The sequence below is a fragment of the Prionailurus viverrinus genome, chromosome B2 (assembly GCF_022837055.1).
Source record: "Prionailurus viverrinus isolate Anna chromosome B2, UM_Priviv_1.0, whole genome shotgun sequence".
Taxonomy (NCBI): domain Eukaryota; kingdom Metazoa; phylum Chordata; class Mammalia; order Carnivora; family Felidae; genus Prionailurus; species Prionailurus viverrinus.
In genome coordinates this window covers 100,057,065-100,084,747 of record NC_062565.1, presented here as the reverse complement: position 1 = coordinate 100,084,747, position 27,683 = coordinate 100,057,065, and the positions used below count along the sequence as shown (strand labels likewise).

Sequence of the window (27,683 nt, the reverse complement as noted above, 5' to 3'; positions counted from 1 at the left end):
TTGCCAGGGGCTGGGATGAGCAAGGAATGAGGAGTAGTGGCTCAATGGGTATCGGGTTTCTTTTTGAGATGGTGAAAGTTTTCTGGAATTGGTGGTGTTGTTTGTACAACATTATGGTTATATTGGAAGTCACTGAATTTAAACTTGAAACTGGTAAAGTTTATATTCTAGGAATTTTAGCTCAGTAAAAAAAAGAATATTCGGTATGATTGTAATTCTTATCTTCGTGAATATTACCAAAGTAAAAATTTTAAACTCTAAGGAAACTGTATTTCCATGTTTGTTATTTTGTGCTTAGAAAAATCACAAACCATTATGTTAGGTGAAAATATATTTGAAGTCAAATAAATATTCTTTAGAGCAGGTTTCAGTAAAAGATATATGTGTTTTGGGCCTCATTCAGAGGAGTGTTGCTAGGTAGAATAAAACAGTACAAGGCAGTCTCATGCTGGGCACTGTGCCTCGTATGTTGCTTCTTAACTGGCTGGCCCTCTTTTCAGTCATGGGCAGTATGTCTCAACCTTGTACACTTCCTTGCCATCTTATTCTAGATCTGCTTGACTTCTTACTGTTGTGAGCTTCACGCGTGCCTTTCTGACAAAACAACAACAACAACAACAACAACAACAAACAAACAAACAAACGAACCGCCCCCCCCCCAAAAAAAACCCCACAAAGCTGTATTCTGCTCAGTTAGCATTCATAGTCTCTCTATTTTTAACCTGCTCCTTCAATGACACTGTTTCCAGCCATTTTAGATAAGCACCTTGTTTATCTTGCTTTCCCACGGTCGTGTTCAGTTACCTAGATCCTTTTATGTTTCGGCATCCTCACATCTTCAGCCTTACCAAAGAAACCTGGACAGCAAAGACCCCAAAGACAGGAACAAGGAGGAAGGGCGAATGAGAGCTAATGAAGCAAAGGCCCTATCTTCTTCTTTAATATTTACTAATTTTTGAGAGAGAGAATGCGAGTGACAGAGAGAGAGGGAGACAGAGGATCTGAGGTGGGCCTGCACTGACAGCAGAGAGCCTGATGTGGGGGCTTAAACTCACAAACCATAAGATCATGACCTGAACGAAAGTCGGACACTCAACTGACTATTGCCACCCCGGTGCCCTGCAAAGGCTCTGTCTTCTTTGTGAAATCTGTCAGAAGAGAAATTGTCCGTAGATGTGAGCACTGTGGTTCCATATTTGCCTGCTATTTCAAAAAATCAAACGTCATTTAATGTTTACTATATAGCTTATCTAGTAAATTTATGTTTTTATTCGATGTAGAACATGTAAGCTGTCTTAAGAGTAGTATTTCTTTCCCAAAATATATTCCACAGAACAGTAGTCCCTGGAAATAATACTAGAAGCTCTGCTTTTGAAGGGGGAGCATCCTCTGGTCAAATGTATTTAGAAAAAGCTGCTTATCCCCTCTTGGAGGTCCATAGCATACCTTAGCCTGCTTAGTACTCTGAAATGTAGTAGTCAAGAAACTCATTTGACTCAGCATTTCCAAACTTATTTGAGCCCAGAGCTTTTGGTGGGGAAGGAAGTGACAGCATAGCTATTAATATCTTACATAATAACATCAGTTGGGAAGACACTGTCTTAGAGCGTTGTAAATTTGTGCAACTGAGTTTTTTTTTAAAAAGTAGCTATTTTTGGGGCGCCTGGGTGGCGCAGTCGGTTAAGCGTCCGACTTCAGCCAGGTCACAATCTCGCGGTCTGTGAGTTCGAGCCCCGCGTCAGGCTCTGGGCTGATGGCTCGGAGCCTGGAGCCTGTTTCCGATTCTGTGTCTCCCTCTCTCTCTCTCTGCCCCTCCCCCGTTCATGCTCTGTCTCTCTCTGTCCCAAAAATAAAGAAAAAACGTTGGGGAAAAAAAAATTTAAAAAGTAGCTATTTTTATATGTATGCATGTACATATTTTAATTCTAGTTAACATATAGTGTTATATGATTTTTTTTTGTTTTTAATTCCAAAAAGGAGCTACTTTTACCAGCTAGTACCAAAAACTACCTGAGGTTCATATGTTCTATTTAATATACATTATATGCATGAAGTTATCCTATAAACTCTCAAGGTAGACCTCATTTTTTTCCCTTTACTTACAAGTGTCAGATTGTTGTCTTTCACTGATTTTCTTGCTCCTTCTTATTTAATCAGATCAAAATATTGTTTTGAAGGGTGACTAAAGTACTTAGAGCATTTCAGTTTTATTTTTATTTTATTTTTATTTTTTTAAGCGTTTATTAGAGACAGAGTGCAAGCAGGGGTGGGGCAGAGGAGAGAGGGAGACCCAGAATCCAAAGCAGGTTCAGGCTCTGAGCTGTCAGCACAGAGACCGACGTGGGGCTCGAACTCACGAGCTGTGAGATCATGACCTGAGCAGAAGTCAGATGCCACCCAGGTGCCCCAGTTTTAAATGATAAAGAAATAACCTCTGTTAAAGCTGTAGTACAAGTATTTGTTGAGCCTAGCATAAAATTTAAGACTTGTATAATTCAAACACCCTTTGAAATCCAAGTCATGTTTTCATTTAGTAAGAATTTTTGTCGAGACAAGCCCTTTCTTAAAGAAGTAATTAGCCTTGGACATAGAAGGTATAATTAATAAATAAACAATTGCTTTGTTAACTCTTCTCTACAGAAAACAGCTGGCACTCAGCATTTATCCATTATTAACATATAAATATGTAGACACTAATTTTATGTATCACAATATATTCCTAAGAAATACATAGTAGGTATCATTACTTCTCTTTTCATTAGGTGTGATTAGTGTAGGATTTTAGCTTTAAAAGGTTTTAGCCTTTTCATGTACTTGAATTTCTTTTATCTATAAAATGCTTCTCATTACATTGTCCTTCTTGTCTTTGAGAACTTTATAGTTTATAATAGATATCATTAATATTCATAAATAATTTGTGAGTTCTTTTATTACAGACAGGATAAGATTGGATTGTTGTGGCTTGCCCCTTTGTTGTGTTGTGTTTGTTTTTTTTTTAGGTGCAGTGCTTGAATCTAATGAGGGAAGTAAGGCCTATGGCAGGCACTGTGGATTGGATTCCTTTTGCATGTTTTAGGGATGTATTATATTTCCATTTAGACCTGCTCTGCCTTTTGACTGATGACCCAGGTTTCTGTTCAGAGTTGTTTCTACGTGGTTGGCTCCTGATCCCACACAAGTGAGCCACATCTGGCAGTGATAGAACATGGTGCTTTCAGGGCATCTCCCAGACGAAATAAAGATGACTCCCAGATGAGTTCTTTAAGAACCAGAACAGGTCTTCTCTCACCAAGACAGTCTTGGCACGTCGACAAAGCATCAAGTGGCTTTTTGTTTTTGTTTGAGCTGGCTTTGAGACTAATTTTGTATGCTTAGGAATTAATGTTTTTTCTATTGTATTTGCTTTCTGTAGGCAAGAGCACCTTCTCAAATGGTGTCTTGTACTTTGCATGGTTATATGTGATCTACTAGCTATTCGTCATAATATTTTCAGTTCTGTACATATTTTGTTGTCTGACTTAGAGGGGGTTTGAGAATGAAATTAGAATTGATACTCTAGTCTTTTTTTGTGATGATGAATTCCTAAAGTCAAAATCCTATTTGTTTGGAATAATAACACATGATGATATACAGATACATATATATAGTTGTATATATATACACATATGTATGTGTGTATATACATACATACATACATACATATATATACACATATCATTAGCAAATAGATAATTGCCCATAGGAAGTTTTATCTTTAATGTTGGTTTTGGTCAGATTCTACTCTTGTATGTATATTTTGATGGTATGTAAAAATTTAAAGAGTAATACAGCTTCTTAAAAAAGGCTTTCTAGCATGATTGTGAGTGAGAACTGTGAATTATAATTCTTGTTTTTTAGTCTTTCCTTTTTTATTCTGTAATTACATGTGGACTGGTATTTATTTTTTTACGTAGAAAATTAGAAAATACCTCTTTCCTTTCTACTTCAAAGAAATTGCATTGCCATGAATAAAGATCTCATGTAAAGTCTAGTTGCTGTTTACATAATAAATTTGTGACAGTCTACTATTTCTTGCTTAATATAATCTGACGCTTTGCCAAGGCAGACCTTTCTAGGTTCGTTATTTCTCTTTCTCCCTTCCCTTCCCTTTCCTTTCCTTTCCTTTCCTTTCCTTTCCTTTCCTTTCCTTTCCTTTCCTTCCATGTTTATTTATTTTTGAGAGAGAGAGAGAGCGCGAGCGAGAGAGAGCATGAGCAGGGGAGGGGCGGAAAGAGAGGGAGAGAGAGAGAATCCCTCTATGCTCACAGTGCAGAGCCCCATGCAGGGCTCAATCTCAGGACCATGAGATCATGACCTGAACCCAAATCAAGAGACCGATGCTCAACTGATTCAGCCACCTAGGCACCCCATAGGTACTTATTTCTTAAGTGGATTCTAATTTCTTTTTTAATGTTTATTCATTTTTGAGAGAGACCGAGCATGAGTGGGGGAGGGGCAGAGAGAGAGGGAGACATAGAATCCAAAGCAGACTCCAGGCTCTGAGCTGTCAGTACAAAGCCCATGTGGGGCTTGAACCCATGAACTGTGAGATAATGGCTTGAGCTAAAGTCAGACACTTAACTGATTGAGCCACCCAGGCACCCCTCTTGAGCAGATTCTAAATGGTAAGGTAGAGAGAGATTGTTGAGATATCAAGTTGTTATTTAAAACTGTTGTAATATCTATGAACTTTAAAAGCTTTAACTTCTGAGTCTGTGGTGGTGATTATTTATTATTTTCACCCTCTTACCAATTTCCTTTGGAAACAACCCAAATGGTAGAATGCAGAAAAATTTGTATCACCTTTGGAAAATTAACAAAGATTCTCATTCCCAGTATCCTCCTGTTGAAGACCTTTGGTAGGAAACAGTAAAGGTAAGAGCAGGATGAGGGTACACGTCAGCCTGCAATTTGCCAGCCGGCACATTCAGTGGAAATTTGCTAAGGGGGTTGGTCAGAAAGACTGTTTCTCCTTTTAAGCCTAGTAACGTGTCCAGGCTGGGACCTAGGGCTGGAGACAAAAACGGGAACAGTGAAATCAGTAGGTAAAATCTGTATCCTACCCTGGGCGGGGCTGCAGGAGGGAGCTGACTCTTTAGTGTATATCCCGTGTGCTGTAGTTGTAGGGTCAGAGCAGAAGTCACCGTGGAGTATGGTCTTCAGTAGTTAAGTGACTATAGAGGAGTTTCCTACTGCTACCAGCTTCAGGCTGAACGGGGAGACTGTGCCCTATTCAGATCCGCATGATCTAGTATGATCTAGGCCAGTGCTGTCCAATAGAACTCTACAATTAGGGAAATGTCTGTGCTGTCCAGTATGGAAGCCACAGTCACAGAACTTCTGAGCACTTGAAATGGAGCTAAGAACTGAATAGCTACCAAAAACCTTTTTTTTTTTTTTTTTTTTAAATTTTTTTCAACGTTTTTTATTTATTTTTGGGACAGAGAGAGACAGAGCATGAACGGGGGAGGGTCAGAGAGAGAGGGAGACACAGAATCGGAAACAGGCTCCAGGCTCTGAGCCATCAGCCCAGAGCCCGACGCGGGGCTCGAACTCACGGACCGCAAGATCGTGACCTGGCTGAAGTCGGACGCTTAACCGACTGCGCCACCCAGGCGCCCCCCAAAAACCTTTAAAAAGGGCTTTCCTTGGGGTGCCTGGGTGGCTCAGTCAGTTAAGGGTCCAACTTCAGCTCATCATGAGTTCGACCCCCGTGTCGGGCTCTGGGCTGACAGCTCAGAGTCTGGAGCCTGCTTCAGATTCTCTTTGCCCTTCCTCTGGTCATTCTCTCTCTCTCTCTCTCTCTCTCTCTCTCTCTCTCAAAAATAAACAAACATTAAGAAACATTAAAAAAAAAGGCTTTCCTGTTTTGGTTATTTTTATCTTAAGAAGTTGATTAGACAAAAGCTATTTATCACAGCATTGTTTATAATATCAAACAGCGTATAGAATATTGGAGTAACATAAACGTACTGTTTAAAGCAGTCTATTTCATACTCAGACATTGGATAGTATGCAGCCATTAAAACTGCTGATGTAGATAGACATTTATGTAGCAAAGTGTTTCCCATATGGTAAGTGAAAAGAGAATGGTTACAAAACCATGTGGTTAGCGTGTTGCCATAGTTTTGTGTAAATATTTGAAAGTTGTGTGTGTGTGTGTGTGTGTGTGTGTGTGTGTGTGTGTGTGTGTGTGCATACACACGTACATAGATAAATGGATCTGGAATTTAGGCATTAAAAGATTTATCTTAATCCTCATCGTGCCATTTATTAGCTGTGTGACATTGTGTGAGTTACTTAACCTCTCAGCCTCTTCAGGTTTTCCACTGTAAAAGAGGGATTAAAAATAGCCCCTATCTCATTGGGTTATTTTAAAGATTAAATTAAATAATGTGGCTGAATTGCTTAGCTGGGTGACTGTATTATCTGTGATAAGATCATATCAAGCAGCAGCTTTTTCATGGTCATGGTGATTGTTACTGTCATCATATGTAGATGTGCATAGGAGAAAATTTACGAGTCCATAAAAAAATACTAAGAAGTTGTCTTTGGTAGGATTGCAAGTGGTCTGCATTTTCTTCTTCGTACTTTTGTATGTTTCCTGATTCTGGCATTGCATTTGAACATATAATACATCCATAGTTTTAAAATGTTTAAACCTTTCTGTGTGCCTAAGTAATTAACATAAGATGAAACCAGCTACACAAAAAATGACTCATGGTAAGTGGATGACTTCTAACACAGATTTCATCACTGTTTTTAGAGGTGCACAACTATTTTTGTGGTTATAGAAAGTCTGTAAAATTTAGGCCAATGGAAATATAGTAATGTAATTGAAACACAGTCCTTAATGTAGAACTCTAGTTTTAATCACATTTATATCTGGGAAGACTACGGCAAGTTATGTTTTAACTTGTGTCCTTCATAATCTGGGCAAAAGAGTACATTAATTCTGTTTGGAAATGGTTTTGTTTGTGATTGCTTACTTCTGGGGTTCAAATTCGGTAGCTCTAATGGTGTTGTAGATTGTTGGCAAAGCCATAGATGTCTAGTTAGGGTATTGCTTTGGTGGATAGCCTCGAATTTTGGATTTTCGAAATTTTTTTGGCAGCAATCTTTTTATATTTCACTTTGCTTCGAACTTACACGATGTGTCAGGTTCTACTTTAGGCTCTGGGGAACGAGATGAGGGAGAAAGGGGGTTCCAGCCCTCAGGTGGCAGTCTGGCCAGGTAGGCAGTTAAACTACTAGAACAGTAAGATGTTATAAGTGGTGTGATAGAAGTAGGTGGGCACAGGGTGCCAATGAAGAAGTGGTCAGTTCTATTTTGAGGGAGGGTGGGTGGTGGGCAGAGAAAGGTGAAAGGGGACTATCGGGAAAAGACTTTCCCAAGGACAGGATGTGGAGCTGAATCTTAAAGGTGAGTGTCTGAGTATTTGCAGGTTGGGGTCAAGGCCTTTGTGGAAGTGAAGCAGCTGTGGTTTGAGGCAGCAGGCCCCAGAAGGCGCACTGGACAGCCTGAAAGTGGTTTGGTATGGCTTGAGGTGGAATACAACCAAGAGGCCAGCCAATGGGAAAGCTGGAGAATCAGGGTAAGGAACTTCAGTGTTGATGCTTTACGAAATATTTTTAGGAGAAGAGAAACTGCTGACCATTTTTGTTTGTTTGTTTGATCAGACCTTTTAAAAAGTGCTCACATTTAGGGACACCTGAATGGCTCAGTCGATTGAGCATCCGACTTCGGCTCAGGTCATGATCTCACGGTTTGTGGGTTCCAGCCCTACACTGGGCTCACTGCTGTCAGCACAGAGCCTGCTTCAGATCCTCTGTCCCCCTCTCGCTCTGCGCCTCCCCTGCTTGCGCACACTCTCTCTCTCTCAAAAATAAATAAGCCTTAAAAAAAATGCTCACATTTAATAGATTCTACAGATTTAGATTTGAGGTGTTCTGAACCATGGAAGTTTATATGCGATTATGGTCTGGTCTGGTCTTTTCCTTTCTTTCATGATGTGGATCTTACCATATCATTATATTGACAACTGAAACTGTGTTGGTCTGTTTCCTTATTTAAGAATAGCCTTCCTGGGGCGCCTGGGTGGCGCAGTCGGTTAGGCGTCCGACTTCAGCCAGGTCACGATCTCGCGGTCCGTGAGTTCGAGCCCCGCGTCGGGCTCTGGGCCGATGGCTCAGAGCCTGGAGCCTGTTTCCGATTCTGTGTCTCCCTCTCTCTCTGCCCCTCCCCCGTTCATGCTCTGTCTCTCTCTGTCCCAAAAATAAATAAACGTTGAAAAAAAAAAAATTTAAAAAAAAATAAAAAAAGAATAGCCTTCCTGAAGGATCTTTCTGATCCTTCTTCCTTCTCTATCCCTAGTTCTGCCCCTCTTACCACCCCACCTTTACCAAGCTCTGACTCCCACAAGGTCTTGTTGCCCCTACGATAGGGGCAGAGAGAGTATTTGTGAGGGAGAAGTAAAGTATTTGTGAGGGAGAAGTAAAGGAAGGGAGGAAGCTGGGGAAAAGATGTGGTGTAGTAGCTGGTTTTGCCACGTTCACCCGCTCCTAAGGAGGCTATTCTGTTCTGTATCATAATCCTATGGTGCTTTTTTTTTCCTATTCATTAAAACAAAATTTCAGATCTTCAACCGATTAGATATTCATTTGGGCTAAATTTGGCAAATAATTCTGGGAAGGGTCATATATGAAGTCTGGGCAGATGTCTACTTTTTCCTTCTTTCCCATGGATTCTTTTCTCTCCATCCTTAAAAAATGTTGAAGACTCTTCTACCATACAAAGCAAAACAGCATAAAACCATCTCCTCGAGCCCTTAGTGCCCTCATTCATAGCCCGGTGTTTTCTCCTCACCATTCACTGTCAAGGGCAGCCCAGCTGTCGTTGCAATCTGACTTTGTTTCCACTTTCAGTTTAGTTTAAAAAAAAAAAAAAAACTTTTCTGATGCCCACCCCCCGACCGTCATTGTTCTCCACCCAATAAATAACAATGACCAAGACAGGTGTGAGACCCTTCCTTGTGGAATTTAAAGTTTCAGTGGAGAAAACTGTGCTTTCTAAGCTTCCTAAATACCTCCGTTAGAGGCTAACAAATCTAACAGAGCCTAACAGAGGCTAACAAATCAACACTCGAAATCATTATCTGTTCCCCTTTCCGAGAGGAAGGAAACCCTCTAGTTTTCATACCAGTATCCACTCCTGGGAGAAGAAAGTTTTCTTCTGAGTACACACTTTCTGAGTCTGTGTGTGATCCCCTTTTTCTTAAATGTTTCTTTTACAGACTCTTAAGGTTTTTATTTCCTAGAAGTGCTCTCTGCTAATTGCCCTTCGCATCTTTTCATGCAAAATGCTTCTGGGGCAACTCTGTGCTGATGACTCCATGGTTTTTTTGTTTTTTGTTTTTTTTGTTTTTTGTTTTTTTGGTCTTCAGTTGCTCACACTCTCCTGAGTTCCACATCCACATATCCAAGACTGCTATCAATGTGCCCCACAAACATCTCAAACTCGATAATGTTTGATACTAAAATGAACATTTCTCCCCACCTCAAAGCTATACTATTTTCCTTGTTTCTCATTTGCACCGCTGTCTATTCAGTGGCTTGTGCCATCCTGGATCATTTGCCTTTAGCCTATCATATTAATTCTGTCCTGCCCTTTTTTTAATTCACCTTCTTCCTATCCTTATTGCCATTGTCTGTGTCCAGTAATATCTTCCCTCCCCTGACTCTCTTTTTTATTTAAAAAAAATTTTTTTAATGTTTTTGTTTATTTTTGAGACAGAGAGAGACAGAGCATGAGCAGAGGAGGGGCAGAGAGAGAGGGAGACACAGAATCCGAAGCAGGAGCATCTGAGCTGTCAGCACAGAGCCCGATGGGGGGCTCGAACTCACAAACCGTGAGATCGTGACCTGAGCCGAAGTCGGATGCTTAACCGACTGAGCCACCCAGGCGCCCCTCTTGACTCTCTTTTTTAGACTTATTGGACTCACTGCTTCCAAAATTAGTTTTGGCTTATGGTCCCACACTTCTGGGACATATGTGGATTACCAGAATCTATTTAGTCATGGAACCCATGCCCTGAACAACTTTTGGCTTCTAGGTTATATGAGAACTTAAAAATATAACTAAACGTATTTACTGATATTTACTCATTCATCATATGGAATGACAATATAGTTTACCAAATAGTTAATGTAAGTATGTAACTATATGTAACAATATTAGGATAGGTATAAAAAAGGTAAATAATACAGGAAACTGTATGTTAAATTCCAAAAGAGTGGTATGTATAATTGCCAGAGGGATTTGGAAGAGTGAGAGATCATTAACAGTAAAGCCCTTAATGAATGGAAAGGAACAAAGGAAGCAAAAAGCTAAGCAAGGATTAGTGGAGGATGGGGCATGGCTGAAAGGGAGAAAAAGATGCAAGTAGTAAAGACACCTGAAATTCGTTTGTGAAATTACAAAAAAATAAGTTTTCTATGGATGCAGTGACTGCGTAATATACATGTTTTGGTTGCCATGTTAGTGAAAACAAGATCTTTTGGTTTCATTCTCCTGTAGTTCTTTAGTTGTATCTAATTTAGTGACTGAACTATGTTCCTAATCCTGGCTAATAATTTTTTAGTTATCTACCCTGATCAAACAGGTGATTGGGCAATAGACTGTGTTTGTAATCAGAACAAACACATCCTTTGACACGAAAAAGAACTTTAAAATGCATGACCTCACAAATAATCTGTTGTATATGTATTTGAGCCATGTGGTCTTTTGTCAATATTCTGAAATTCTCAGATAGCCTAGCATTTTTAAGAGGTCTGCTATTTTGGTGATTTCTTTATAGACAAACAATCTTAACCAAACTTCTTTAATTTCATGTTTAAAAAATATTTATTTATTTTGAGAGAGAGAGAGAGAGAGAGAGAGCATGAGCAGGAGAGGGACAGAGAGAGAGGGAAAGAAAGAATCCTGAGCAGGCTCCACACTGTCAGCACAGAGCCCAACACGGAGCTCAGACCCATGAACCATGAGATCATGACTGGAGCCGAAATGAAAAGTTGATGCTCAACCGACTGAGCTACCCAGGTGACCCAAACTTCTTTAATTTCAACTTTAGCAATTTCAGAGATTATTAATATTTATAACTTATAATGTGGGGCTATTCCTAATATATGTATGTAGATTCATTTTTTTAAAAATTTACTCATTTTTTAAAAATTAGCCCATCTTCATGTATACTGTATAGATGTCTTGTTATTAGTAAGACATCTATACAATATACATGAAGACGGGCTTAAAAACATCTTTTAAGATTTTTCAGAAATTATATTTTTTCTTATCACTTCAACTAATAGTATTTTTTTCAAGTTGGTCATACTAAGAATTGACATACAAAAACTCAGTTTAGTATAAAATGATTCTTGGTTTTGAGATGGCAATTATGAGGTCATCAAGATTTTTCCTGATTCAAAATACAGTTCACATACTATCCTAGAGCAGTGGTTTTCAGGCTTTTATCAACTGTGATCCACTCTTGGTCTGGCTCTCTCTTGCTCGTAACCTATGAGGTGCACTGGTGTTTTCAGTGATTTTCTAGTCTGGTAGTCTGGTTGCAGTGACTTCCCTTGGTGGGTGGGAAATGCTGGTTGCAGCTCACTAAACTGATTCCATAATCTATTAATGGTTATAAGCTGCAGGAGAAAAACAGTATCTTAGAGTAGGTGTTTACAAAAATTAATTTAAAAAATGCAGAGCCGTACAAGGTAGCAAATTCAAATTATGCATAATTTGTTCCTTCAGGTAACAACTGTTGATATTTCAGAAATGATGAAGACATATATGCGTAAGAATTCAAAATATATAGAAAGATTTAAAACAAAAAATCTTTAAACCTCTGTCTTCCTTGGCCTAGTCCTTCTGCACAAAAGTAGCTACTATAAATGACTACTTATGGCCTTACCAATGTTTTTTTATGCATATTCCAGCATATGTATATCTTTTAAAAGTATTAAGAGATATTATATATTCTGTTCCATCTTTATTACTTAATATTATGTCTTGATAATCTTTCCACACCAGCAATACAGATTTGTCTTATTTATTACTGCATTCTTTTTTCCCCCCCTACTACCTTTATTTATTTATTTATTTATTTATTTAATTTTTTAAAATTTATATCCAAATTAGTTAGCATATAGTGCAACAATGATTTCAGGAGTAGATTCCTTAGTGCCCCTTACCCATTTAGCCCATCCCCCCTCCCGTAACTCTCAGTTTGTTCTCCGTATTTATGAGTCTCTTATGTTTTGTCCTCCTCCCTGTTTTATATTATTTTTGTTTCCCTTCCCTTATGTTCATCTGTTTTATATCTTAAAGTCCTCATATGAGTGAATTCATATGACTTTTGCCTTTCTTTGACTGACTAATTTCACCTTAGCCTAATACCCTCCAGTTCCATCCACGTAGTTGCAAATGGCAAGATTTCATTCTTTTTGATTGCCGAGTAATACTCTGTTGTATATATATATACCACATCTTCTTTATCCATTCATCCATCGATGGACATTTGGGCTCTTTCCATACTTCGGCTATTGTCTATAGTGCTGCTGTAAACATTGCTTCAATTTGCATTCTTCAATTAAGCAAGATAATTATGTTTTCATATAATTTTTGACTATTTTAGATTGTATTTCTTCTTGTGAAATGTCCATATTCTCTGCCCATTGTTTTATTGAAGTATTTTTTTCTTAATGATTTTTGTAAGCTTTGCAAATCAAGCAAATTAGCCTTTTAATGTTGGTGTCTTACAATTTGGTGATGTTTTCCAAGTTTGTTGTAAGCCTTTTGATTTTGTTTAGGGTTTATTTTCTGTACAAGATAGTTTTGTAGTCAAATTTATTGACCTTTTCCCTGTGAATTTTATTTAAAAGGAGATTTCCCTATAGCAGATGTTTGTTTTAAGTGTGACCAGAACTTATGTTGGAGAATAACATTTCAAAGAGGAGAGTCTAGTGAGATGTGAATTTCATATGTATTTTTTCAAGCAGTCTTGAATCAAGACATTTCAAAGTTCCAATATTATTCAAAGAAAGCTTACTTTAAAATTAATGCTGTCCTTTTTGCATATGTGCTCTGCTAAATACAATATTATTATTATTATTTTTAAAGTTTATTTATTGGGGTCCCTGGGTGGCTCAGTCAGTTACGCGTCCCACTTTGGCTCAGGTCATGATCTCATGGTTCGTGGGTTTGAGGCGTGCGTCGGGCTCTGTGCTGACAGCTCAGAGCCTGGAGCCTGCTTCAGATTCTGTGTCTCCCTCTCTCCTTCCCCCTCCCCCACTCATGCTCGCTCTCTCTTTCTCTCTCTCAGAAACAAATAAACATTAAAAAATAGTTTATTTATTTATTTGGAGAAAGAGCAAAAGAAAGTGGGGTAAGGGCAGAGAAAAAGAGGAGAGAGGGAATCTCATCAGGCTCTGTGCCACAAAACTAAGGGTTTTGATTAGTTATTAATAGGTAAAATACCAATGCCAGTAATTCAACATATTTCACATCACTAAGCACTGCAGAGCCTGACGCAGGGCTCCAACTTGTGAACTGCCAGATCACGACTGAGCCAAAGTCAGATGTTTAACCGATTGAGCCACCCAGGTGCCCCTAAACACAACATTATCGAAAGTTATAGTATTTGGGTTATTTTTCATTATTATAATATCATAATTACTAGTTTTTCCCCCCTCATTGTTTTAACATATTTTCATAAAAGCTACATTAGTCACAATGAAGCTCTTTTAAATGTTAAAGTTAATACTCAGTGGAAATATTTAGGATTTATTAATTCTAGTAGATGTTTAATATAAAGGAGTCATTTATTTCACTGTGGAAACTCACCCCCCTCTGTGTTTGCTTATAATACATACAAAGGTTTTTTAACAGAGTAGGAAGGAAGTTGGTTTTCTGTTTAATGGAAACAATACAGTAGACATTTCCTGGATTTGGTCAGATCGTTTAGTAGCTTTACTTATTACTGCTGTTTAAATTCCTGTGAGGTCTTCAGGAGCTATAAATGATTAATTTATTTGAGCCTTGACTTCATTGTGTTTATCTTCTCTAGAAGCATAGTGATGTGAAATACGTTGAGTTACTGGTATTGGTATTTTAGCTATTAATAATTAATCAAAACCCTTAGCTATAAATTGTAAACGTTAGTGCAATTTCTTGTAGTTTTATGGGAGGGGCATCTGACCATTGATAATACCAATAATTCTGAAAAGTAAAACATCCAACATGTATTAAACAAGTTCCTTCAGAGAGCAGACCCCTCTCTCTCTGAAGATCCTTAGCCAGAGGCAGGGGGTGGGAAGGGAGGGTGGAGGTTGGCACTGGGTAGGAGATGACTTTCAGGGCTATTTGGTTGCCTGCTTTTACTAAAGAAAATACAAACTGTATATTTTATTTTATTTATTTTTTAAAGTTTATTTATTTATTTATTTTAAGGTTGGGGGCAGAGAGAGAGAAAGAGAGAGAATCCCAGGCAAGCTCCATGCTCTTAGTGCAGAGGCTGACATGGGGCTTGATCTCATGAACTGCATGATCATGACCCAAGCTGAAACCAAGAGTCAGATGCTTAACTGACTAAGGCACCCAGGGATCCCTAAACCATATATTTTAGAAGTATAAGTATGGGTTAGGTGTGAACCCAGATAGCATCAGAGTGCACTGAGATAAAAATTAAGTTTATTATGGCCATTTAGGATAGAATTACTACTTTATTTGCTTAATTAATCAAAGGCTAGTTTCAATTTCCAGACTTCCTAAATTCCTTATTAGAAATTTTCTTAGTTTTAAAAATAATATTTTTTTCAATGTGGAATACATGTCATTTACCCAATGTATTTGAAACCCAATTCAAACATGTTCTGTTGCTTTCATTTTTGCATTCAACAAAACTTGATGGGATTCTCTCTACTTTGTGCCAGGTTCAGTGCTAGGTGGTTTTATAAATATTCATCTGGGGGAAAAAAAAGCAACATCTCTGTTACATAGTGATAGAAGTCTGCCACAGCAAATTTAGAATAGAATAGGGATTTCATTTGATATTTGCTCCTAAAAGATGAATAGTGAAGGAGTCCTTAGAACTGGTGTCTCCATGGCATAATGAGAATACTTGTTAGTGCTCTGCCTTGCTGTTTGAGGCTCTGTACTTCTCAGTTCTCTTTCCAACAAGCATACTTCATTAGGAGCACCTTCTGGGACTTTCCAGAGCAGGTTAGGTTTGCTGTATATGCATATTCTGCCCATTCATGATGATGGCATAGGGAATATCCTTAAGGTGAAGGCTACAACATATGGCAATTATGATACTCTCTTTATCAGGGAAAAGCTCACTAGTCCTTAATTTGGGTCCTATCCTATCCACCTGCCTCATTTACAATGCAGTTTTATCTTGAGTCTCAGCTCCCCACCCCCAGTACCCTCACCCCCACCAAAGAGATTATTTCTGGAAAAATAGATTTAGCCTTTGGGGTGGATGGTTTTTAAAAAAATTTTTTTAACGTTTATTTATATTTGAGACAGAGAGAGAGAGAGACAGAGTGCGAATGGGGGGAGGGGCAGAGAGAGAGGGAGACACAGAATTTGAGGCAGGCTCCAGGCTCTTGAGCTGTCAGCACAGAGCCTGACGCAGTGCTTGAACTCATGAACAAGGAGATCATGGCCTGAGCTGAAGTTGGATGCTTAACCGACTGAGCCACCCTGGTGTCCCTGGGGTGGATAGTTTTAAATGTCCTACTTAGGAGTTTTCACTTTGAAGCCATTTAAGATTTTGGAATGGGAGAGTTAACATCATCAGACTTTTTATTTTAGGAAGATATTCTGATGTCAATACATAGGATGTATTAGAAGAAGAGGTAGGAGATAAGTCATCCCTCATTAATTCAGCCAACATTTGTTGAACACCTACCATGTGTCTGGCTTGTACAAGACAATGAAAATGTAGAGATGGAAGGCATAGTCATTGCACTCCAGAACCTTACAATCTATTAAGAGAGATAGATAATTAAACTACATCATAATTTTATTTAATTAGTGGTATGTTAACAGAAATATACAGTACGGATGGAAACAGAAGAGACACCCACTTCTGACTAGGAGTTTTAGAGAAGGCTTCTTAAGCAGGGATAAATTACTCCTTTGAAAAAGCAAGTAGGCATTAATCAGACAAAGAGGATGGGGAAGATCTTTCTGGGCAGAGACAGGAGCACATGTGTAAATATTAGTTAAAGGTTTCTTTTAATTATTAAGGTGCGAATTCATGAGTGATATTTAAGGGGCAGAGTGTGTAGCACTTGTCCAGAGGCTGAGCCCTGACTGATTGTAAGTTATGAGCCTGCCTTGGTGATTAGGAAATATTAGTGTAATTGCAAGGATAGTGGACACGCTAAGAGGTCGAGGTGGGCAAGCTATGTTCAGTCTTGGATCTGTGGATTTGAAGGTACAATGGAATTTTCATGTGGATGTATATATGCATAGTTGGAATTTGATGTCAGAGTTTAGGAGTGAGATTAGAGCTAGAGATTGAGATTTGGGATTCTCTATAAAAGTAGTAGCTAAACCTCAGACACATGTAAGATGTCAAGAGAGACTGCGGAATAGAAAAGGAAAAGAGAACTAGAGATAGAATTATGGGGAATAAAACAATACTTTTTTAAAAAAAAAAAGCAAGGGTCTAAATAAGGAGTTTTGATTTTATTTTTTTATTTTGAGAGAGAAAGAGCACATGGAAGGGGCAGAGAGAGGGAGAGAGAGAATCACAAGCAGGCTTCCCACCATCAGCACGGAGCCTGGTGCGGGGCTTGAAACCCACAAACCGTGAGATCATGACCTGAGCCAAAGTTGGACTCCTAAGCAAGACTGAGCCACCCAGGTGCCTCCTAAATAAGGAGTTTTAAATTAGTTTTCTTCCTTCCTCATTTTATTTCTAGGAGATAAAAAGGATAGATGAGAAGGAAATAAACATTTGTTAGGAGTTTTAACTACTGAAACCCCAAGGCACAATGTCCAGAGTGAAAGACAAATTTAGTTTCAATAATTGTGAATGTAGGAAGATTTTCAGCCAAGAGCATTGAAACATGAAAAGATTTTCTGATTACCCCCTCAAAGAATCAGAAAGCCCTTGAGAATTCTAGTTCTTTAGGTTTTACTTTGTAAACTCTTCATTTTGATTTCCATCTGTTTCATTTTTCATATTTAAACCTTATATATTCAGAGTGCCAGTGATTTATAAGATATGTGGTTTTCTCCTATGGACTATGTTACATGAAAGATTAAACACACATACTTTATTTACTTATTTAAATTTTTTTTAAGTTTATTTATTTTAAGAGAGAGAGCACAAGCAGGGGAGGGGCAGAGAGAGGGAGGAAGAAAAAGGATCATAAGAAGGCTCCGCTCAGTCAGCGCAGAGCCTAACAAGGGACTCAAACCCATGAACTGTGAGATCATAACCTGAGCCAAAATCAAGAGTTGGGCGCTGAACCGACTGAGCCACCCAGGCACCCCCAAACACTCATACTTTAAATTTTTTTTTTCAACGTTTATTTATTTTTGGGACAGAGAGAGACAGCATGAACAGGGGAGGGGCAGAAAGAGAGGGAGACACAGAATCGGAAACAGGCTCCAGGCTCTGAGCCATCAGCCCAGAGCCTGACGCGGGGCTCGAACTCACAGACCGCGAGATCGTGACCTGGCTGAAGTCGGACGCTTAACCGACTGCGCCACCCAGGCGCCTCTACTCATACTTTAAAAAGAACATATATGTTATCATAATTGAGGAGATATTTATTTATTTATTTATTTATTTATTTATTTATTAATTACAGACCTCACTTGGTTTCAAAAATTGCTCCGTCGTTAAGTACCTTGTTGTGCTTGAGGTCAGAGAGAAGAGGAAACCAGATTGTTGCAGAATGGAAAGGAAAGTAACTTTCCCATAGCCGTAGTATTATAATAGATTCTACCCAGGGAGAGTTTCAGAAATTTGGTAAGGAAATGCTATAGCATTCCCCATCTCATTACATCTCCCTCTAACAGGTGTCTCTGTCTGGAGTGGTCAGTTCCTTCCACTTATATGTAATGAGAGTAACAGTTACTGTTCATCAACAACTTCTAGTATTCCAGGCTTTCTGCATATATTATGTCATGTAGTCCTCATCACATTCTTGTTAATAAGAGTTAATTAATAAGAGTAATAACTATAATTTATCAAGTTCTTAATATGTCCTATGCATTATGTTACATAATGTGCTCGTATTTCATTTAATTCTTACAGAAACTGTGTTTATGTTTCACTGTAGATATTTATCATTCCATGAGGCCCAGAAGGATTTTTAAATCAACTTGCTCTGTGTCATATAGTTAATCAGTCAGGACTCAAATTCAGATCTCAGAATTCTAAAACCTGTACTTTTTTGCCTTGTGCCTGCTGCCTCACTGTCATTTCCTCTTTGTGGAAGTGGATCATTGACCTTCCTGAAGCTTATGACTGGTACCTAAGTAGTGTCCCTAAGGTAAAATAAAGCAAGAAAATGTAGGGCCACCTTTAACCAGAGCTGGGTTACTGTTTTATAGACCCCTTTTCAGAGTATGAGTGCCACCTGCTGGAAGGTTATAATGTATCTCTGTGTTTGCGAAGACCAGCTTCCAGAAGGGCTGCTGTCACAGATGTGCAAGTGTCAGATTTCAAAATGCTAATTCTTAGATTTCAGTTTAGGAATATTGGGGCATTTTGGAGTTAGGTGAATCCTATTTGCCATAAAATAAACAGTTTCATGTGTGTGTGTGTGTGTGTGTGTGTGAGAGAGAGAGAGAGAGAGAGAGAGAAAGAGAGAGAGAGAGAGAGAGAGACTTAAAAAAAATGGTATATTCAGTGCTTCCTAAAGGAAAGCCATGTTCACTATGGGGAAAGATTGATAGTCAAATGAATCCTGCAGTTACTTTCAACAGATCAAATAAGAATAGAAAATTGAATTTACTTTGAGATAAGTGAGTTATTGAAGTATAAGAGGACCCTTTCCATTCAGATACCCTAAAAGAGGAATCTGGAACCGTGGGGGCATCAGAGACTTGGAGAACAGAAAGAGGGGATAAGAGGGGAAGAAAGATGTGTGGATAAAAATAAAAACTGGGTTCTGTAATTGTTAGTCTAGCCCAAGCCTCCTTGTAGTAAGTCAGGATCCTAAGTAGTACCTTAGAGATAAAAGTTTAGTATTATAACTTTGAATTATTATATGTTTAGAACAGTGAAAACTGGATACTCTTTATAATCACTTATATGCCCTTGAAGGAAGATCAGATAAAATCTTGGCATGTTTACTGCACATTCTTCATTAGCTCCTTTGAGATCATTTTAGTTTTCTGCATATCTGTCACAGGTACCATTGGTAAAATCTGATATTTCCAAAAATTAAGGTAGTAAAAGCATGACCATCTCCTTCTTTCTTTGTGTCCCTTTTCAGATCAACCACATAAGAAGCTGTGATAGTTTGATAGTCATCTTATCTTAGCAGGTAGATTTCTGGAGAGAAAGAACTGCCTTTTGCGGGTGTGTGTGTGTGTGTGTGTGCGTGCATGTGTGTGAGTTTTTAAATCCCAAGAGTAATGTTCATTATAGAAAACCTGTAAAATAGAAAAATAGAAAGAACTAAAAGTCACACATAATCCCACCATCCCGACATAACTATATTAATGTTTTGATCTATTTCCTATTTTATAAACATTTAATATTTTGCAGCCTTTTTAAAAAATATTTAAAAATTTTTTTTAACATTTATTTATTTTTGAGAGACAGAGCATGAGCGGGGGAGGGGCGGAGCGAGAGGAGGAGACACAGAATCTGAAGCAGGCTGCAGGCTCTGAGCAAGCTGTCAGCACAGAGCCTGACGCGGGGCTCAAATCCACAAACTGTGAGATCATGACCTGAGTTGAAGTCGGATGCTCAACCGACTGAGCCACCCAGGCGCTCCTATTTTGCAGCCCTTTTATGTTACATCACGATATTATTGTATAAGTGTTTTCTCATGTATTTAAAAACTCGAGGCATATGCCTATGAGTCAACAATATGTGGATATCCACATAGTTTACTTATCAGTCTTCTTATTATTGGACATTTATATTTACTGTTTTTGTTCATTTGTTTCTTCAGTAAATAGTGGTTGAGAAATTTCCTTCTTTTCATTTGTTTGCTTCCGTAAATAAGGGTAGAGAATACACTCTTGAGTGGCAATTATTTCGGGTCTAGCATTTGGTTAGTAAAGTCACCTTGAGGGTAACCAGTGATTGGATAAATCTTTCCTTTAGTTCCTCACGTGTGTCCCCCTGTGTCCCTTTTTCCTGTGTACATTTTCTTTAGAATTTTGTAGTGCTTCCCTTTCAGGAAACACCCTCATCATATCCTTTGGCTTTTCAGGTTCTATGCAGGTTAAATATTTCACCCTGAGCTATTAAGAGCCTTGTTTCTGCTCTTTACAGTAAGGCCCCACACTTGTACTTCTGGTAGTGTGGGCGCTGGTGGAGATAACCATTCCTTTTTAAGCTTAAAATAAATGTAGCTTGAGGAAAGTGAGTATCCTTAGAAAAACTATTTGTAGACACAGTCTGTTCAGTTTATTAAAAACAGAATCATTCAAAACACCTTTTGAAACGATAGCAAAGTCTTACAATACTCCAAGCTCTTTACTGGTTTATTTTGTAAAAACCAGGTAAGTTCAGCAGATTTAATTCTTCTGACATTTGACATTTCTTGAGTGCTTACTGTGTGCCAGGAACCATTTTAAGCACTGGGGGTATAAAACCAACAAAAACTTCGCCTTCAGGGAGCTTATATGTTAATGGAGAGAGACAGATGATAAACAAGATAAAATAAATAAACAATAGCTAGGTCCACAATTTCTTAAATAAAGCCCCAGGAACAGATGTATTTTAGATTCAAACATTTTAAAGATTTTTGAAAGATAATATGGTATATATATTATGTTATCTAACCCCCAGGGAAGCAGTAATCAAACCTATTAATATTCTTTAGTATAGAAGTATGAACATTCACACTTGGATGAATAAAGACGGTAACAGCTTCACGTGAATGCAAGTGAGATATTTCCGCAAAATGAGTATTAAAGGATACTTTTCAAAAAAAAAAGGTTAAATTATGATGTGATACAGCTATAAGATGAACACATCTTCAAGGTTTTATTTAACTTGTTAAATGAAGGAACCAAGTAGATGGTATAGCCCATTCAAAGGAGAGTCCCTAGGGCGCCTGGGTGGCTCAGTCGGTTAAGTGTCTGACTTCAGCTCAGGTCATGATCTCGCAGTCCGTGAGTTCAAGCCCCGCGTCCAGCTCTGTGTTGACAACTCAAAGCCTGGAACCTGCCTCAGATTCTGTGTCTCCCTCTCTCTGTCTCTCTCTGCCCCTCCCCTGCTCATGCTCTGTCTGTCTGTCTCTCTCTCAAAAATAAATAAACGTTAAAATATATATATTAAAAGGAGACTCCCTAGAACAGGCATATTTATAGATCAGGAAGGTTAAAATGATGTGCAAGTGAGGTAAAACTGGCCTCTTCCATAATGAGAGAGGGAAGTAAATGAACCTCTACTGGACAGGACAATTTGCATGTGTATAGACAAGAATTATTCTGCATATTATCAGTTAGCTATAACGTACAGAGTTGTAAAACAGCTTCCATAGAATCAGAATCTGATAACCTGAAAGGATGTGCCCTTGACAGTGGATTTATTTTACCATTGAAGTTAAATTTGTTTTTCCTACATGAGTTCCTAGAAAGTTTTTGTTTCTCATCCTTCCTTCCTTTTTTATTTTTATTTATTTATTTTTCACATTTATTCATTTTTGAGAGACAGAGAGAGACAGAGCAGAAGCAGGGGAGGGGCAGAGAGAGAGGGAGACACAGAATCTGAAGCAGGCTCCTGAGCTGTCAGCACAGAGCCCAACGCGGGGCTTGAACTCACAAACCGCGAGATCATGACCTGAGCCAAAGTCACACTTAACCGACTGAACCACCAAGGCGCCCCCCTTCCTTCCTTTTTTAATGTTTATTTATTTATTTTGAGAGAGAGAGAGTGAGCAGGGGAGGGGCAGAGAGAGACGGAGAGAGAATCCCAACCAGGCTCTGCACTTTGAGCACAGAGCCTGATGCAGGGCTCAATCTCACAAACTGTGGCCTCATGACCTCAGCCGAAATCAAGTGTCAGATCCTTAACCGACTGAGCCACCCAGGTGCCCCAAGCTTTAGGTTTTCCAAGCTCTTTAGAATTATAGATAAGGGATATAGAGCTGTAATATGTTTGGTAGTGATAGTACTTTGTAGAAAAAAAAATAAAGGTGGCGAAGGAGGTTATAATTTCAAATAGAAGGCCTGGGAAAGACTCACTGGGGAGGTATATTGCAAATAGAGCTAAAGTCTGAAGTTGTTTACCTGAGTAACTGGAACGATGAAGTTGCTATCAACTGAGCCTGGGGAAGAGCAGTTGAGGTAGAGGGCAGGGTACGTAGAAATCATTACCCTAGTTTTGGCTTGTAGATATTCAAGTAGAGATGTTGATACACATTGCTGGAGTTCAGGGAAGAGGTGTGAGCTAGAGATAAACATCTGGGAGTTCAGGCACATAGGTGACATTTGAAGCCCTCAAACTAGAGGAGATCACTAAAAACAGGGCTCCTTCTATGTTTCAGGCTGTGTTTAGTCCCTGGAAATATAGGTATAATTTAAAAATTGTCCTCAAGGTTTAAGGAGGGAGGCAGTTGTAAACCGTTAAAGCAATATAAAAATATATGAATATAAATATACATAAAGTGCAGATGATCCCGTGAGGCCAAATCTGACAGTCATCTTAAACTCACCCTCAAACTTGCTTGTTCAGTGGTCTGACCATGAGACACACACAGAAGAAAGCCAGACTGTGGTACCTTTAGTGTCAGCTGGTTTCTCCATTAACCCCCTGTGCCCAGCAAGTTTCCAGTGATATTAAAGAACCTTACTGGTGACACTTCTGCATGGATTGCAAGGTTCCTCAGTATTTGGCCTTTGCCTTATCTCTTGTTTTACTTCCTTAGACCTGTCCCTGGGGTTGGAGATGATCAGTATTGTATCTTTGAAACACCACTTTGGCTGTCGATTAAAGGACAAATTTGAAGAAAGAACAGAATAGGCATAAGTAACATTAGCTTGCTATTTCTTTGCGTCATCTGCTTTCACATTGATGTTAGTGACTTATAGAGACCTGTAGGGTAGGAAAGACTCAGCAGATCTGCAGAAATACAAAGTATATATTGCTGTGCTAGAACATGCAAATTTGGGGATTAGGAAAAAATTTCTACTAAATGCATGCAGTTGAAAACTCTACACTTTTCTCTCCTGTAGGTCATATTAAAAGGAAACCTGTACGGTGGTTTCTCAAAAAATTAAACATAGAATTATCATAGGATCCACCAGTTTTACTCCTGGATATATAAAAGAAAATAAGAGATATTTGTGTATCAGTGTTCAAGGCAGCATTATTCATTCATAATGGCCAAAAGGTGGAATCAACCCAGATATCCATGGAATGATGGAAGGGATGAATAGATAAATAAATGTGGTATGTACATACAATGGAATATTATTTAGCCTTTGAAAGGAAAGAAATTCTGACATATGCTATAACATGGATGAGCCCTGGAGACATGTTAAAGAAGCCAGACACAGAAAGACAAATGTTATATGATTCCACTTACATGAGGTACCTAGAATAGTCAAATCATAGAGGTAGAAAGTAGAGTTTCTCAGGGGCCATATTGTTTAATGGTACTGAGTTTCAGTTTGAGATGCTAAAAAAGTTTTGAAGAAAGGATAGTGGCGATTGTTGCACGACAGTGTGAATATACTTAATGCCATTGAACTGTACAGTGAAAAATGGTTAAAATGATAAATTTTGTGTTATGTATATTTTACCACAACAAAAAAAAGAACCTAGAAAGCGAAAGACCTAGAAATACATTGCTGCTGTAAGAAAGATAAAGAAAGATTTCTACATACTAACATTGATGGATTGAGGGATCAATTGAGGGATTTCTGATATTGAGGGATTTCTAAGATAGATTGTGCTAAGAAAAAGTTAAGTGCTATCTTTTGAGTAAATAAGGACAGATTAAAAGTATGTATTCCATTTGCTTTATTTCCATAAAGAAACACTGGAAGGATTAATTAATAAAAGTTGTTAATTCCAGCAGGCAAGAGGGACTAGGGTCACTAGGGGCAGGAGTGGTAATGAGGTATCTTTTAAGTACTTTTGATTTTTGGATTGTATTACCTATTCAAAATAATGTTGAAATATGGGAGTTAAAGTGGCTTCATTGTAGAGGGATCACCAATTTGTAGTCACAGAAAACATAATTTTTTAGAGATATTGATTAAATGTTGCTACATGTGATATCCCCTCCCCCATACAAGTCAGAGCCTAGTTTAGATGCAGAAGTGAGTCTCACTTTCCCTTCCACTGCAGGCAACAAAGACAACATATTTTGGGTAGAGACATAATAAAGCCAAACTTTCTAAGTTCATCACTATTGAGAGAAAGAGAGGGTAACAAGGCATTGCACCTGCAGTGAGGCTTCTTACCAGTGTCCAAGCGCTTGAAGGTTGACCATGGCAAGTGGGGTCATTAAATGTATTAACCCACTGAGTCTGGGAGCCTAAAATATTCAAAAGCAGGAAACTGGATATAGCTCTGCATCCCTCCAAAATGCCACTTTTTCTGATTCAGTCATTAATTAGGAGACTGTTTTGTCTAATATTTGCATCTGAAGCAAGAAGCAGGGTTGTTTAACATTTCTCAGGCAGAGGGAACAGATAGCAGCTGATAGCTGAGCACCCATTTAATCGCCCTCCTCTCTCCCTCCCCACCAAGGGAGTAGGACTATTATATCTTCCCCGGATATTTCCTTCCAGCTCCTCCTTCTACCTAGATCCGATAGGAAATACGGATAGAATCCTGAGGCAGACTGTGAAAAGTAGACGGCTGTCTAGGCAGCTCAGCCCATCCTAACTCTGTTTCGGGGCATGTGGTTTGAGGGAGAACCCAGGGAGTCATATCTGGGAACCACGCCCAGATTAGAGCTGGTATAGCACCTTCCAGGAAGGTGGTCAAAGTGCAGGTGAAGAGAAAGAGCTGAAGTACAGAGCCAAAATAAGAGAATTGAAGAACTGGGAAACCTGACGTCAAAAGTAGGGAAGAATTAGGCAGCTGGGAAGTAATTTATAAGAGTTCCAGAGATGGAGTTCACACGATTTTTACAGAATTCCAGCACAGGCATGCAAGGTATACTTTACTCATTTAAAGTTATTAGAATGGGTAGGCAATTCATCTTTCTCTTGTCTCGTTGATCTGTTTATATGTCTGTCTTGCCCAGTACACTGTAGGAATTGAAGACAAGGACTTCAGCCATAATGGAAAAAGCATGGACTTTGGAATTAGGCAGATCTATTTAAATCCGAACCTCTTCTCTTTCTAGGTGTTTGATATTAGTCAAGTTATTTTTATTACACTGGACTTCAGGTTCCATGTACATCATAGGGTAGTTGTAAGAATTAAATGAGAGAAAAACGTGTGTGTGTGTGTGTGTGTGTGTGTGTGTGTGTGTGTGTAATCATCTTACAAAGTATTCAGTAGAAATGTTGCTCCCTCTCCCTTTTTGTATCTGCCACAGAGTTTTATATTTAAAAGACATTCAGGGGCACCTCGGTGGCTCAGTCAGTTGAGTGTCCAACTCTTGATTTCTGCTTGGGTCAGGATCCCAGGGTTGTGGGATCTAGCCCTGTGTTAGGCTCAGCACTGAGTATGGAGCCTGCTTAGAATTTTCTCTCTCTGCCCCTGCCCCCGCTCACATGCACACACTCTCTCTCTTTCTCTCAAATAAAATACAAAATAAATAAAAGACTGGGGCGCCTGGGTGGCTCAGTCCGTTAAGCGTCCGATTTTGGCTCAGGTCATGATCTCACTGTTCGTGAGTTCGAGCCCCACGTCGGGTTCTGAGCTGACAGCTCGGAGCCCGGAGCCTACTTTGGATTCTGTGTCTCCCTTTCTCTCTGCCCCTCCCCCATTCATGCTCTGTCTCTGTCTCTCAAAACTGAATAAAAGTTAAAAAAAATTAAAAAGATAAATAAAAGACATTCAAAATATCAAATTGAATATGTTTGTGTTAAATCTGAACCCTGGTTAAGGACAGCCTGTGGCAGGCATGTTTATAGGCTTTCATCTTGGACAGATAAAGTTATTGTTGTTAAATATTTTATCAGGCAACTGCCTGTTAAGTGCCAGGTGCTAAGTTTTCACTTGCTGATCCAGACTATCTTTTTATGATTTCCTTGTTTATCACGGTGCAGCTTCTACTCTGTGCGGGCTTATCCTTTCTCTATTTATAGGACTCTTCTCCACACCAATTGTTTTTTTTTAATCAGTGGGTATGAGAGATTATCTTATACTCACTGCTTTCGTAAAAAAAACCTCAACCACATGCTCTAGTGTAGGGATTATCAAATATCTTTCCTTCTTTTGTCAAATATTTATTGAGCACATACTGTGTTAGAGTAGATATAGATAGTATTAATATGTGGTTCCTGTCCCCCAACAGTAAAAAAGATAGGCACATTCCAAAATATATTTAATCATTTAGTGATAAGATATTACTTTTGTTTACCATTTTACATATTACTACTTAAAATGATCCCATTTTATTTTATTTATTTTAAAATGTTTATTTACTTATTTTGACAGAGAGATCATGAACATGAGCAGGGGAGGGGCAGAGAGAAAGGGAGAGAGAGAATCCCAAGTAGGTTCCACGCTGCAGGGCTTGATCTCACAACCTTGAGATCATGACTTGAGCTGAAATCAAGAGTCAGGTGCTCAAACTGAACCACCCAGGCGACCCAAAGTGATCCCACTTAGAAACATACACATACACATAGAAAAAGAATCGAAGGATATGCACCAAGGTGTTGACAGAACTTATCTCTGAGTAGGGGTATTTTTTTTTTTAATGTTTATCAATTTGTTTTGAGAGAGAGGGCACACACAAGTAGGAAGGGGCAGAGAGAGGAGAGAGAATCTCAAGCAGGCTCTACACTGTCAGCACAAAGCCCGGATGTGGGGCTTGAACCCAGGAACCGTGAGATCATGACCTGAGCCAAAATCAAGAGTCGGACAACCAGCTGAGCTTCCCAGGCGCCCCAGTAGGGTTTTTTTTTCCCTTTTATTTTGCTTAAATTTTCAAAGATTTCACTTTCAACTTATAGAAAGTTCATCATTCCCCCCTCCTTGCTAGCAGGAGAGTGACCCCTCTTCTTTCTCTTGCATTCAGCTTTTGCGAGAATTGAAGCACCCTAATGTGATCGCATTGCAGAAGGTGTTCCTTTCTCACAGTGACAGGAAGGTGTGGCTGCTCTTTGATTATGCAGAACATGATTTGTGGGTAAGTTTAAATTCACTTTATTTTTAGGACCCTTTTCATCTGGGTATGGAGAAACAAATGTATGCACTGCATATTACTAATGCACGTAAAACAAAACTTGCTCTGTT

At 38.8% G+C, this 27,683-nt stretch overlaps 1 protein-coding gene across 5 annotated transcripts in view; it reads left to right on the top strand.

Moving 5' to 3' along the window:
• Positions 1-27,683, top strand: part of CDK19 (cyclin dependent kinase 19) — a 192,783-nt gene that overhangs the window by 105,748 nt on the left and 59,352 nt on the right. For all 5 annotated transcript variants that reach the window (XM_047859495.1, XM_047859491.1, XM_047859493.1 and 2 more), the window contains one exon: positions 27,466-27,576. In XM_047859495.1, coding sequence (XP_047715451.1) covers positions 27,466-27,576 — 111 coding nt within the window. The remainder of the gene's footprint in view (positions 1-27,465; positions 27,577-27,683) is intronic.